Source organism: Oncorhynchus masou, chromosome 15 (genome assembly GCF_036934945.1).
Source record: "Oncorhynchus masou masou isolate Uvic2021 chromosome 15, UVic_Omas_1.1, whole genome shotgun sequence".
Lineage (NCBI taxonomy): Eukaryota > Metazoa > Chordata > Actinopteri > Salmoniformes > Salmonidae > Oncorhynchus > Oncorhynchus masou.
Window position 1 is genome coordinate 71,589,945 of NC_088226.1, and position 13,191 is coordinate 71,603,135.

General features: G+C 50.9%; 1 protein-coding gene across 1 annotated transcript in view; it reads right to left on the bottom strand.

Moving 5' to 3' along the window:
• tle3a (TLE family member 3, transcriptional corepressor a) overlaps positions 1–13,191 on the bottom strand; it is a 166,954-nt gene that overhangs the window by 17,923 nt on the left and 135,840 nt on the right. The window contains exons 13-14 of the mRNA XM_064990196.1: positions 4,546–4,678; positions 2,490–2,638 (exon numbers count right to left, since the gene is read on the bottom strand). Of these exons, the coding sequence (XP_064846268.1) occupies positions 2,490–2,638; positions 4,546–4,678 (282 nt within the window). The remainder of the gene's footprint in view (positions 1–2,489; positions 2,639–4,545; positions 4,679–13,191) is intronic.

Consider the following 13,191-nt stretch of genomic DNA (forward strand, 5'->3'; position numbering starts at 1 on the left):
ACCTCATCAACAGGATGTTGGGTACAGACCTCATCAACAGGATGTTGGGTACAGACCTCATCAACAGGATGTTGGGTATAGACCTCATCAATATGACGTTGGGTACAGACCTCATCAACAGGATGTTGGGTACAGACCTCATCAACAGGATGTTGGGTACAGACCTCATCAACAGGATGTTGGGTATAGACCTCATCAACAGGATGTTGGGTACAGACCTCATCAATATGACATTGGGTATGGACCTCAACAGGATGTTGGGTACAGACCTCATCAACAGGACGTTGGGTATAGACCTCATCAACAGGATGTTGGGTACAGACCTCATCAATATGACGTTGGGTATAGACCTCATCAACAGGATGTTGGGTACAGACCTCATCAATATGACATTGGGTATAGACCTCATCAACAGGATGTTGGGTACAGACCTCATCAACAGGATGTTGGGTACAGACCTCATCAACAGGATGTTGGGTACAGACCTCATCAACAGGATGTTGGGTATAGACCTCATCAACAGGATGTTGGGTACAGACCTCATCAACAGGATGTTGGGTACAGACCTCATCAACAGGATGTTGGGTACAGACCTCATCAACAGGATGTTGGGTACAGACCTCATCAACAGGATGTTGGGTACAGACCTCATCAACAGGATGTTGGGTATAGACCTCATCAGCTGGAGGTTGGGTATAGACCTCATCAACAGGAAGTTGGGTACAGACCTCATCAACAGGATGTTGGGTACAGACCTCATCAGATGGATGTTGGGTATAGACCTCATCAGATGGATGTTGGGTACAGACCTCATCAACAGGATGTTGGGTACAGACCTCATCAACAGGATGTTGGGTATAGACCTCATCAACAGGATGTTGGGTACAGACCTCATCAACAGGATGTTAGGTATAGACCTCATCAGATGGATGTTGGGTACAGACCTCATCAATATGACATTGGGTATGGACCTCATCAGATGGATGTTGGGTACAGACCTCATCAATATGACATTGGGTATGGACCTCATCAGATGGATGTTGGGTACAGACCTCATCAATATGACATTGGGTATAGACCTCATCAACAGGACGTTGGGTATAGACCTCATCAACAGGATGTTGGGTACAGACCTCATCAATATGACATTGGGTACAGACCTCATCAGATGGATGTTGGGTATAGACCTCATCAACAGGATGTTGGGTACAGACCTCATCAACAGGATGTTGGGTACAGACCTCATCAACAGGATGTTGGGTACAGACCTCATCAACAGGATGTTGGGTATAGACCTCATCAATATGACGTTGGGTATAGACCTCATCAGCTGGATGTTGGGTATAGACCTCATCAACAGGATGTTGGGTACAGACCTCATCAACAGGATGTTGGGTACAGACCTCATCAGATGGATGTTGGGTATAGACCTCATCAACAGGATGTTGGGTACAGACCTCATCAATATGACATTGGGTATGGACCTCATCAGATGGATGTTGGGTACAGACCTCATCAATATGACATTGGGTATAGACCTCATCAACAGGATGTTGGGTACAGACCTCATCAATATGACGTTGGGTATAGACCTCATCAACAGGATGTTGGGTACAGACCTCATCAACAGGACGTTGGGTATAGACCTCATCAACAGGATGTTGGGTACAGACCTCATCAATATGACATTGGGTACAGACCTCATCAGATGGATGTTGGGTATAGACCTCATCAACAGGATGTTGGGTACAGACCTCATCAATATGACGTTGGGTATAGACCTCATCAGCTGGATGTTGGGTATAGACCTCATCAACAGGATGTTGGGTACAGACCTCATCAACAGGATGTTGGGTACAGACCTCATCAGATGGATGTTGGGTATAGACCTCATCAACAGGATGTTGGGTACAGACCTCATCAACAGGATGTTGGGTACAGACCTCATCAACATGACGTTGGGTACAGACCTCATCAGATGGATGTTGGGTACAGACCTCATCAATATGGCATTGGGTATAGACCTCATCAACAGGATGTTGGGTATAGACCAACTTCTGGATAAATAGTTTTTACTACAGGTTTTCTTCCATTTTCTGCAATGTTGCAAACTAGCACACGCAACAAGTTTCCAAAACGTTTCCTATCTGGTCGTAAAACAGTGACGAACAGAACATAATGCTTCTACGGGCATGTGGGTGGGAGGGTTGTTGAAAGAGAAAGATCCAATTAAAATGTAGCTGCTGGAATCCAGCTGCTCACTCTAACAGTTTTGGCTAAAAAAATAAATTCACCACACCTCCAAAAAAGGACACGCGACAACAACGTAATGTATGGAGATTTTGAGCAACGCGAGACTATCTACAGTAAACACCTACAAAAAAAATAAAAAATAAAAGATTCAACATTATAATAACCTCTACGATGACTCACACAAACCCACACCGAGATAGATAGGGACGCTGGTGATCAGCAGCAGTATATCTCACCATGGGCGATCGTCCGTAAGCTGCAACGGCAGCGCTCATCTGAGGGGAGACGTGCAGTCCCGCGTAGACACCAGGGCTGGTCAGACCTCCGTTCATCTCAGGATAATGACCCATCATAACGAAGGGAGGGTACAGGGGAGTCCTCAGAGCTGTTGGAGGAGGAGGTCGTGGATAATTACCATCACATTACTGTTGTTGTTGATGACGTTACGAATACACAGTATGTTTGGTATTATATATATTGTCATGTGTCACAATATTTTTTTTTTTATCCAAAATGGTTGAACTCAACTGTCACTATAGTTTTGACAAAATTCCCAGAAGTTTGTAAGACCCTGGTTAATGAAGAATTAGACAAAGCCCCCAGAAGTTTATAAGACCCTGGTTAATGAAGAATTAGACAAAGCCCCCAGTCTGCAACAGGTTAGTTGTTAAACTCAGAGAACGTTCTGAAGTTAAAAAATAAAACATTGAAAATGAACAATCAGTATTAAATACACCCCAGGTCACAGCAGAGGACAAAGACAGAGAGATGTCTTTTATTTAACCTTTATTTAACTAGGCAAGTCAATTAAGAACAAATTCTTAATTACAATGACGGCCGACACCGGCCAAACCCGGACGACGCTGGGCCAATACAGGCTGGAATCGAACCAGGAACTATAGTGACACCTCTTGCACTGAGATACAGTGCCTGAGACCGCTGCGCCACTCGGGAGCCAACAGAAGAAATAGAAGTGTGCGAGCCAAAGCCCTTGGCTTCCTGAGAGGCCTGAAGCCAGTCTCGTGGGTGTGAGAGCAGCAGCACGAACACACAGGCTCCATGCCGAAACAAATAGGCACTATTGTCATGACATAAACCATTTGGAATAAAAAACATTTTTTTTTTACAAATTGAGAAAGTGAAACAGAAGGAACGAGAGAGAAAGAGAGACTTGCTTTGGCAATGTTAACACATGTTTCCCATGCCAATAAAGCCCTTGAATTGAATTGACATTACTGAAGACATACAGCCAGATCAGTCAAAGTAGAGAGAGAGAGACAAAGGAGCCACACACTCAGTCACAGATGCAGAACACAGAGACCATTCAGCTAAGCCCTTGGTTTCCAGAGAGGACTGCTCTGCCAGTCTAGAGAGGGCTGCTCTGCCAGTCTAGAGAGGGCTGCTCTGCCAGTCTAGAGAGGGCTGCTCTGCGAGTCTAGAGAGGGCTGCTCTGCGAGTCTAGAGAGGGCTGCTCTGCCAGTCTAGAGAGGGCTGCTCTGCGAGTCTAGAGAGGGCTGCTCTGCCAGTCTAGAGAGGGCTGCTCTGCCAGTCTAGAGAGGGCTGATCTGCCAGTCTAGAGAGGGCTGCTCTGCCAGTCTAGAGAGGGCTGCTCTGCCAGTCTAGAGAGGGCTGCTCTGCCAGTCTAGAGAGGGCTGCTCTGCCAGTCTAGAGAGGGCTGCTCTGCCAGTCTAGAGAGGGCTGCTCTGCCAGTCTAGAGAGGGCTGCTCTGCCAGTCTAGAGAGGGCTGCTCTGCCAGTCTAGAGAGGGCTGATCTGCCAGTCTAGAGAGGGCTGCTCTGCCAGTCTAGAGAGGGCTGCTCTGCCAGTCTAGAGAGGGCTGATCTGCCAGTCTAGAGAGGGCTGATCTGCCAGTCTAGAGAGGGCTGCTCTGCCAGTCTAGAGAGGGCTGCTCTGCCAGTCTAGAGAGGGCTGCTCTGCCAGTCTAGAGAGGGCTGCTCTGCCAGTCTAGAGAGGGCTGCTCTGCCAGTCTAGAGAGGGCTGCTCTGCGAGTCTAGAGAGGGCTGCTCTGCCAGTCTAGAGAGGGCTGCTCTGCCAGTCTAGAGAGGGCTGCTCTGCCAGTCTACAGAGGGCTGATCTCGGTCTTTTTTGTTTGCGCACATTATCATATTTAGTTTGCCTCCATTCGAAACTTGTGCTAATTTTGTTAGCATTCTGGTAAAAGACTACTTTTGACCAGAGCTCTATGGGCCTAATTAAAAGTAGTGCACTACATGGGGAGGTGGGTTAACTTTGGGACGCAGACAGAGCTTGCCAGTGAGAATGCAGTACTAACCTAGAGCCTCCATGCCAGGGGGTTTGCCCAGGATGGGCCGCAGCCCAGGAGTGGTGGAGGTGCCTGGGGTGGGGGCGTCGCTACGAGGGGTGGGGGTGGTCGACTTCAGGCCTGGCATTGATGACTTGTCATTCTGCACAAGAGGAGAGAGAGAGGGAGGGACGGAGAGAGGAAGATGGAGGGAGAGGGATTAACAAATGTGGGCCCGCCAACTGATTTGCAGCCAGACTTCAGTGGCTTTAACTGTCTGTTTCCCAGTCCTGTCTGTTTCCCTGTCTGTTTCCCTGTCCTGCCTGTTTCCCTGTCTGTTTCCCTGTCCTGTCTGTTTCCCTGTCCAGTTTTTTTTACCTTTATTTAACCAGGCAAGTCAGTTAAGAACAAATACTTATTTCCAATGACGGCCTAGGAACAGTGGGTTAACTGCCTGTTCAGGGGCAGAACGACAGATTTGTACCTTGTCAGCTCGGGGGTTTGAACTCGCAACCTTCAGGTTACTAGTCCAACGCTCTAACCACTAGGCTACACTGCCGCTGTCTGTGTCCCTGTCCTGCCTGTTTCCCTGTCCTGTCTGTGTCCCTGTCCTGCCTGTTTCCCTGTCCTGTCTGTGTCCCTGTCCTGCCTGTTTCCCTGTCCTGTCTGTGTCCCTGTCCTGCCTGTTTCCCTGTCCTGCCTGTTTCCCTGTCCTGCCTGTTTCCCTGTCCTGTCTGTTTCCCAGTCCTGTCTGTTTCCCAGTCCTGTCTGTTTCCCTGTCATGTCTGTTTCCCTGTCCTGTCTGTTTCCCTGTCTGTTTCCCTGTCCTGTCTGTTTCCCTGTCCTGTCTGTTTCCCAGTCCTGTCTGTTTCCCAGTCCTGCCTGTTTCCCTGTCTGTTTCCCTGTCCTGTCTGTTTCCCTGTCTGTTTCCCTGTCCTGTCTGTTTCCCTGTCCTGTCTGTTTCCCTGTCCTGTCTGTTTCCCAGTCCTGCCTGTTTCCCTGTCTGTTTCCCTGTCCTGTCTGTTTCCCCCTGTCCTGTCTGTTTCCCTGTCTGTTTCCCTGTCCTGTCTGTTTCCCTGTCCTGTCTGTTTCCCTGTCTGTTTCCCTGTCTGTTTCCCAGTCCTGTCTGTTTCCCAGTCCTGTCTGTTTCCCTGTCTGTTTCCCTGTCCTGTCTGTTTCCCTGTCCTGTCTGTTTCCCAGTCCTGCCTGTTTCCCTGTCTGTTTCCCTGTCCTGTCTGTTTCCCCCTGTCCTGTCTGTTTCCCTGTCTGTTTCCCTGTCCTGTCTGTTTCCCTGTCCTGTCTGTTTCCCTGTCTGTTTCCCTGTCCTGTCTGTTTCCCTGTCCTGTCTGTTTCCCAGTCCTGCCTGTTTCCCTGTCTGTTTCCCTGTCCTGTCTGTTTCCCCCTGTCCTGTCTGTTTCCCTGTCTGTTTCCCTGTCCTGCCTGTTTCCCTGTCCTGTCTGTTTCCCAGTCCTGTCTGTTTCCCAGTCCTGTCTGTTTCCCTGTCTGTTTCCCTGTCCTGTCTGTTTCCCTGTCCTGTCTGTTTCCCAGTCCTGTCTGTTTCCCTGTCTGTTTCCCAGTCCTGTCTGTTTCCCTGTCCTGTCTGTTTCCCTGTCCTGTCTGTTTCCCTGTCTGTTTCCCAGTCATGTCTGTTTCCCTGTCCTGCCTGTTTCCCTGTCCTGTCTGTTTCCCCCTGTCCTGTCTGTTTCCCTGTCTGTTTCCCTGTCCTGTCTGTTTCCCTGTCTGTTTCCCTGTCCTGTCTGTTTCCCTGTCCTGTCTGTTTCCCTGTCTGTTTCCCAGTCATGTCTGTTTCCCTGTCCTGCCTGTTTCCCTTTCCTGTCTGTTTCCCCCTGTCCTGTCTGTTTCCCTGTCATGTACTGTCTGTTTCCCATTACTGTCTGTTTCCCTGTCCTGTCTGTTTCCCAGTCCTGTCTGTTTCCCAGTCCTGTCTGTTTCCCTGTCCTGTCTGTTTCCCTGTCCTGTCTGTTTCCCTGTCTGTTTCCCTGTCCTGCCTGTTTCCCAGTCCTGCCTGTTTCCCTGTCTGTTTCCCTGTCCTGTCTGTTTCCCCCTGTCCTGTCTGTTTCCCTGTCTGTTTCCTTGTCCTGCCTGTTTCCCTGTCCTGTCTGTTTCCCAGTCCTGTCTGTTTCCCTGTCCTGCCTGTTTCCCTGTCCTGCCTGTTTCCCAGTCCTGTCTGTTTCCCTGTCATGTCTGTTTCCCAGTCATGTCTGTTTCCCTGTCTGTTTCCCTGTCCTGTCTGTTTTCCAGTCCTGTCGGTTTCCCTGTCCTGTCTGTTTCCCTGTCCTGCCTGTTTCCCTGTCCTGCCTGTTTCCCTTTCCTGCCTGTTTCCCTGTCTGTTTCCCTGTCCTGTCTGTTTCCCTGTCCTGTCTGTTTCCCTGTGTTTCCCTGTCCTGTCTGTTTCCCTGTCCTGTCTGTTTCCCTGTCCTGTCTGTTTCCCTGTCCTGTCTGTTTCCCTGTCCTGCCTGTTTCCCCGTCTGTTACCCTGTCCTGTCTGTTTCCCAGTCCCATCTGTTTCCCTGTCTGTTTCCCTTTCCTGTCTGTTTCCCCCTGTCCTGTCTGTTTCCCTGTCATGTCCTGTCTGTTTCCCTTTCCTGTCTGTTTCCCAGTCCTGTCTGTTTCCCATTACTGTCTGTTTCCCAGTCCTGTCTATTTCCCCCTGTCCTGTCTGTTTCCCTGTCCTGTCTGTTTCCCATTACTGTCTGTTTCCCAGTCCTGTCTGTTTCCCTGTCCTGCCTGTTTCCCTGTCCTGTCTGTTTCCCTGTCCTGCCTGTTTCCCTGTCCTGTCTGTTTCCCAGTCCTGTCTGTTTCCCTGTCCTGCCTGTTTCCCTGTCCTGTCTGTTTCCCATTACTGTCTGTTTCCCAGTCCTGTCTATTTCCCCCTGTCCTGTCTGTTTCCCTGTCCTGTCTGTTTCCCAGTCCTGTCTGTTTCCCAGTCCTGTCTGTTTCCCTGTCTGTTTCCCTGTCCTGTCTGTTTCCCAGTCCTGTCTGTTTCCCAGTCCTGTCTGTTTCCCAGTCCTGTCTGTTTCCCAGTCTGTTTCCCTGTCCTGTCTGTTTCCCAGTCCTGTCTGTTTCCCAGTCCTGTCTGTTTCCCTGTCTGTTTCCCTGTCCTGTCTGTTTCCCTGTCCTGTCTGTTTCCCTGTCCTGTCTGTTTCCCTGTCCTGTCTGTTTCCCTGTCCTGTCTGTTTCCCAGTCCTGCCTGTTTCCCTGTCTGTTTCCCTGTCCTGTCTGTTTCCCCCTGTCCTGTCTGTTTCCCTGTCTGTTTCCCTGTCCTGTCTGTTTCCCTGTCCTGTCTGTTTCCCTGTCTGTTTCCCTGTCTGTTTCCCAGTCCTGTCTGTTTCCCTGTCCTGTCTGTTTCCCTGTCCTGTCTGTTTCCCTGTCCTGTCTGTTTCCCAGTCTGTTTCCCTGTCCTGTCTGTTTCCCCCTGTCCTGTCTGTTTCCCTGTCTGTTTCCCTGTCCTGTCTGTTTCCCTGTCCTGTCTGTTTCCCTGTCTGTTTCCCTGTCCTGTCTGTTTCCCTGTCCTGTCTGTTTCCCTGTCCTGCCTGTTTCCCAGTCCTGCCTGTTTCCCTGTCTGTTTCCCTGTCCTGTCTGTTTCCCCCTGTCCTGTCTGTTTCCCTGTCTGTTTCCCTGTCCTGCCTGTTTCCCTGTCCTGTCTGTTTCCCAGTCCTGTCTGTTTCCCAGTCCTGTCTGTTTCCCTGTCTGTTTCCCTGTCCTGTCTGTTTCCCTGTCCTGTCTGTTTCCCAGTCCTGTCTGTTTCCCTGTCTGTTTCCCAGTCCTGTCTGTTTCCCAGTCCTGTCTGTTTCCCTGTCATGTCTGTTTCCCAGTCATGTCTGTTTCCCTGTCTGTTTCCCTGTCCTGTCTGTTTTCCAGTCCTGTCTGTTTCCCTGTCCTGTCTGTTTCCCTGTCCTGCCTGTTTCCCTGTCCTGCCTGTTTCCCTTTCCTGCCTGTTTCCCTGTCTGTTTCCCTGTCCTGTCTGTTTCCCTGTCCTGTCTGTTTCCCTGTGTTTCCCTGTCCTGTCTGTTTCCCTGTCCTGTCTGTTTCCCTGTCCTGTCTGTTTCCCTGTCCTGCCTGTTTCCCCGTCTGTTACCCTGTCCTGTCTGTTTCCCAGTCCCATCTGTTTCCCTGTCTGTTTCCCTTTCCTGTCTGTTTCCCCCTGTCCTGTCTGTTTCCCTGTCATGTCCTGTCTGTTTCCCTTTCCTGTCTGTTTCCCAGTCCTGTCTGTTTCCCATTACTGTCTGTTTCCCAGTCCTGTCTATTTCCCCCTGTCCTGTCTGTTTCCCTGTCCTGTCTGTTTCCCATTACTGTCTGTTTCCCAGTCCTGTCTGTTTCCCTGTCCTGCCTGTTTCCCTGTCCTGTCTGTTTCCCTGTCCTGCCTGTTTCCCTGTCCTGTCTGTTTCCCAGTCCTGTCTGTTTCCCTGTCCTGCCTGTTTCCCTGTCCTGTCTGTTTCCCATTACTGTCTGTTTCCCAGTCCTGTCTATTTCCCCCTGTCCTGTCTGTTTCCCTGTCCTGTCTGTTTCCCATTACTGTCTGTTTCCCAGTCCTGTCTGTTTCCCAGTCCTGTCTGTTTCCCTGTCTGTTTCCCTGTCCTGTCTGTTTCCCAGTCCTGTCTGTTTCCCAGTCCTGTCTGTTTCCCTGTCCTGTCTGTTTCCCAGTCCTGTCTGTTTCCCAGTCTGTTTCCCTGTCCTGTCTGTTTCCCTGTCCTGTCTGTTTCCCAGTCCTGTCTGTTTCCCTGTCCTGTCTGTTTCCCTGTCTGTTTCCCTGTCCTGTCTGTTTCCCTGTCCTGTCTGTTTCCCTGTCCTGTCTGTTTCCCAGTCCTGCCTGTTTCCCTGTCTGTTTCCCTGTCCTGTCTGTTTCCCCCTGTCCTGTCTGTTTCCCTGTCTGTTTCCCTGTCCTGTCTGTTTCCCTGTCCTGTCTGTTTCCCTGTCTGTTTCCCTGTCTGTTTCCCAGTCCTGTCTGTTTCCCTGTCTGTTTCCCTGTCCTGTCTGTTTCCCTGTCCTGTCTGTTTCCCTGTCCTGTCTGTTTCCCAGTCCTGCCTGTTTCCCTGTCTGTTTCCCTGTCCTGTCTGTTTCCCCCTGTCCTGTCTGTTTCCCTGTCTGTTTCCCTGTCCTGTCTGTTTCCCTGTCCTGTCTGTTTCCCTGTCTGTTTCCCTGTCCTGTCTGTTTCCCTGTCCTGTCTGTTTCCCTGTCCTGCCTGTTTCCCAGTCCTGCCTGTTTCCCTGTCTGTTTCCCTGTCCTGTCTGTTTCCCCCTGTCCTGTCTGTTTCCCTGTCTGTTTCCCTGTCCTGCCTGTTTCCCTGTCCTGTCTGTTTCCCAGTCCTGTCTGTTTCCCTGTCTGTTTCCCTGTCCTGTCTGTTTCCCTGTCCTGTCTGTTTCCCAGTCCTGTCTGTTTCCCTGTCTGTTTCCCAGTCCTGTCTGTTTCCCTGTCCTGTCTGTTTCCCTGTCTGTTTCCCTGTCCTGTCTGTTTCCCTGTCTGTTTCCCAGTCATGTCTGTTTCCCTGTCCTGCCTGTTTCCCTGTCCTGTCTGTTTCCCCCTGTCCTGTCTGTTTCCCTGTCTGTTTCCCTGTCCTGTCTGTTTCCCTGTCCTGTCTGTTTCCCTGTCTGTTTCCCAGTCATGTCTGTTTCCCTGTCCTGCCTGTTTCCCTTTCCTGTCTGTTTCCCCCTGTCCTGTCTGTTTCCCTGTCATGTCCTGTCTGTTTCCCATTACTGTCTGTTTCCCTGTCCTGTCTGTTTCCCAGTCCTGTCTGTTTCCCAGTCCTGTCTGTTTCCCTGTCCTGTCTGTTTCCCTGTCATGCCTGTTTCCCAGTCCTGTCTGTTTCCCAGTCCTGCCTGTTTCCCTGTCTGTTTCCCTGTCCTGTCTGTTTCCCCCTGTCCTGTCTGTTTCCCTGTCTGTTTCCCTGTCCTGCCTGTTTCCCTGTCCTGTCTGTTTCCCAGTCCTGCCTGTTTCCCTGTCCTGTCTGTTTCCCTGTCTGTTTCCCTGTCCTGTCTGTTTCCCAGTCCTGTCTGTTTCCCTGTCCTGCCTGTTTCCCTGTCCTGTCTGTTTCCCAGTCCTGTCTGTTTCCCAGTCCTGTCTGTTTCCCTGTCCTGTCTGTTTCCTGTCCTGTCTGTTTCCTGTCCTGTCTGTTTCCCTGTCCTGTCTGTGTCCCTGTCCTGCCTGTTTCCCTGTCCTGCCTGTTTCCCTGTCCTGTCTGTTTCCCTGTCCTGTCTGTTTCCCTGTCCTGCCTGTTTCCCAGTCCTGTCTGTTTCCCTGTCCTGTCTGTTTCCCTGTCCTGTCTGTTTCCCAGTCCTGTCTGTTTCCCAGTCCTGTCTGTTTCCCTGTCCTGTCTGTTTCCCTGTCCTGTCTGTTTCCCTGTCCTGTCTGTTTCCCTGTCCTGTCTGTTTCCCTGTCCTGTCTGTTTCCCTGTCTGTTTCCCTGTCCTGTCTGTTTCCCTGTCCTGTCTGTTTCCCTGTCCTGTCTGTTTCCCAGTCCTGCCTGTTTCCCTGTCTGTTTCCCTGTCCTGTCTGTTTCCCCCTGTCCTGTCTGTTTCCCTGTCTGTTTCCCTGTCCTGTCTGTTTCCCTGTCCTGTCTGTTTCCCTGTCTGTTTCCCTGTCCTGTCTGTTTCCCTGTCCTGTCTGTTTCCCTGTCCTGTCTGTTTCCCAGTCCTGCCTGTTTCCCTGTCTGTTTCCCTGTCCTGTCTGTTTCCCCCTGTCCTGTCTGTTTCCCTGTCTGTTTCCCTGTCCTGTCTGTTTCCCAGTCCTGTCTGTTTCCCAGTCCTGTCTGTTTCCCTGTCTGTTTCCCTGTCCTGTCTGTTTCCCTGTCCTGTCTGTTTCCCAGTCCTGTCTGTTTCCCTGTCTGTTTCCCAGTCCTGTCTGTTTCCCTGTCCTGTCTGTTTCCCTGTCCTGTCTGTTTCCCTGTCTGTTTCCCAGTCATGTCTGTTTCCCTGTCCTGCCTGTTTCCCTGTCCTGTCTGTTTCCCCCTGTCCTGTCTGTTTCCCTGTCTGTTTCCCTGTCCTGTCTGTTTCCCTGTCTGTTTCCCTGTCCTGTCTGTTTCCCTGTCCTGTCTGTTTCCCTGTCTGTTTCCCAGTCATGTCTGTTTCCCTGTCCTGCCTGTTTCCCTTTCCTGTCTGTTTCCCCCTGTCCTGTCTGTTTCCCTGTCATGTCCTGTCTGTTTCCCATTACTGTCTGTTTCCCTGTCCTGTCTGTTTCCCAGTCCTGTCTGTTTCCCAGTCCTGTCTGTTTCCCTGTCCTGTCTGTTTCCCTGTCCTGTCTGTTTCCCTGTCTGTTTCCCTGTCCTGTCTGTTTCCCTGTCCTGCCTGTTTCCCAGTCCTGCCTGTTTCCCTGTCTGTTTCCCTGTCCTGTCTGTTTCCCCCTGTCCTGTCTGTTTCCCTGTCTGTTTCCTTGTCCTGCCTGTTTCCCTGTCCTGTCTGTTTCCCAGTCCTGTCTGTTTCCCTGTCCTGCCTGTTTCCCTGTCCTGCCTGTTTCCCAGTCCTGTCTGTTTCCCTGTCATGTCTGTTTCCCAGTCATGTCTGTTTCCCTGTCTGTTTCCCTGTCCTGTCTGTTTTCCAGTCCTGTCTGTTTCCCTGTCCTGTCTGTTTCCCTGTCCTGCCTGTTTCCCTGTCCTGCCTGTTTCCCTTTCCTGCCTGTTTCCCTGTCTGTTTCCCTGTCCTGTCTGTTTCCCTGTCCTGTCTGTTTCCCTGTCCTGTCTGTTTCCCTGTCCTGCCTGTTTCCCCGTCTGTTACCCTGTCCTGTCTGTTTCCCAGTCCCATCTGTTTCCCTGTCTGTTTCCCTTTCCTGTCTGTTTCCCCCTGTCCTGTCTGTTTCCCTGTCATGTCCTGTCTTTTTCCCTTTCCTGTCTGTTTCCCAGTCCTGTCTGTTTCCCATTACTGTCTGTTTCCCAGTCCTGTCTATTTCCCCCTGTCCTGTCTGTTTCCCTGTCCTGTCTGTTTCCCAGTCCTGTCTGTTTCCCTGTCCTGCCTGTTTCCCTGTCCTGTCTGTTTCCCTGTCCTGCCTGTTTCCCTGTCCTGTCTGTTTCCCAGTCCTGTCTGTTTCCCTGTCCTGCCTGTTTCCCTGTCCTGTCTGTTTCCCATTACTGTCTGTTTCCCAGTCCTGTCTATTTCCCCCTGTCCTGTCTGTTTCCCTGTCCTGTCTGTTTCCCATTACTGTCTGTTTCCCAGTCCTGTCTGTTTCCCAGTCCTGTCTGTTTCCCTGTCTGTTTCCCTGTCCTGTCTGTTACCCAGTCCTGTCTGTTTCCCAGTCCTGTCTGTTTCCCTGTCCTGTCTGTTTCCCAGTCCTGTCTGTTTCCCAGTCTGTTTCCCTGTCCTGTCTGTTTCCCTGTCCTGTCTGTTTCCCAGTCCTGTCTGTTTCCCTGTCCTGTCTGTTTCCCTGTCTGTTTCCCTGTCCTGTCTGTTTCCCTGTCCTGTCTGTTTCCCAGTCCTGTCTGTTTCCCAGTCCTGTCTGTTTCCCTGTCTGTTTCCCTGTCCTGTCTGTTTCCCTGTCCTGTCTGTTTCCCTGTCCTGTCTGTTTCCCTGTCCTGTCTGTTTCCCAGTCCTGCCTGTTTCCCTGTCTGTTTCCCTGTCCTGTCTGTTTCCCCCTGTCCTGTCTGTTTCCCTGTCTGTTTCCCTGTCCTGTCTGTTTCCCTGTCCTGTCTGTTTCCCTGTCTGTTTCCCAGTCCTGTCTGTTTCCCTGTCCT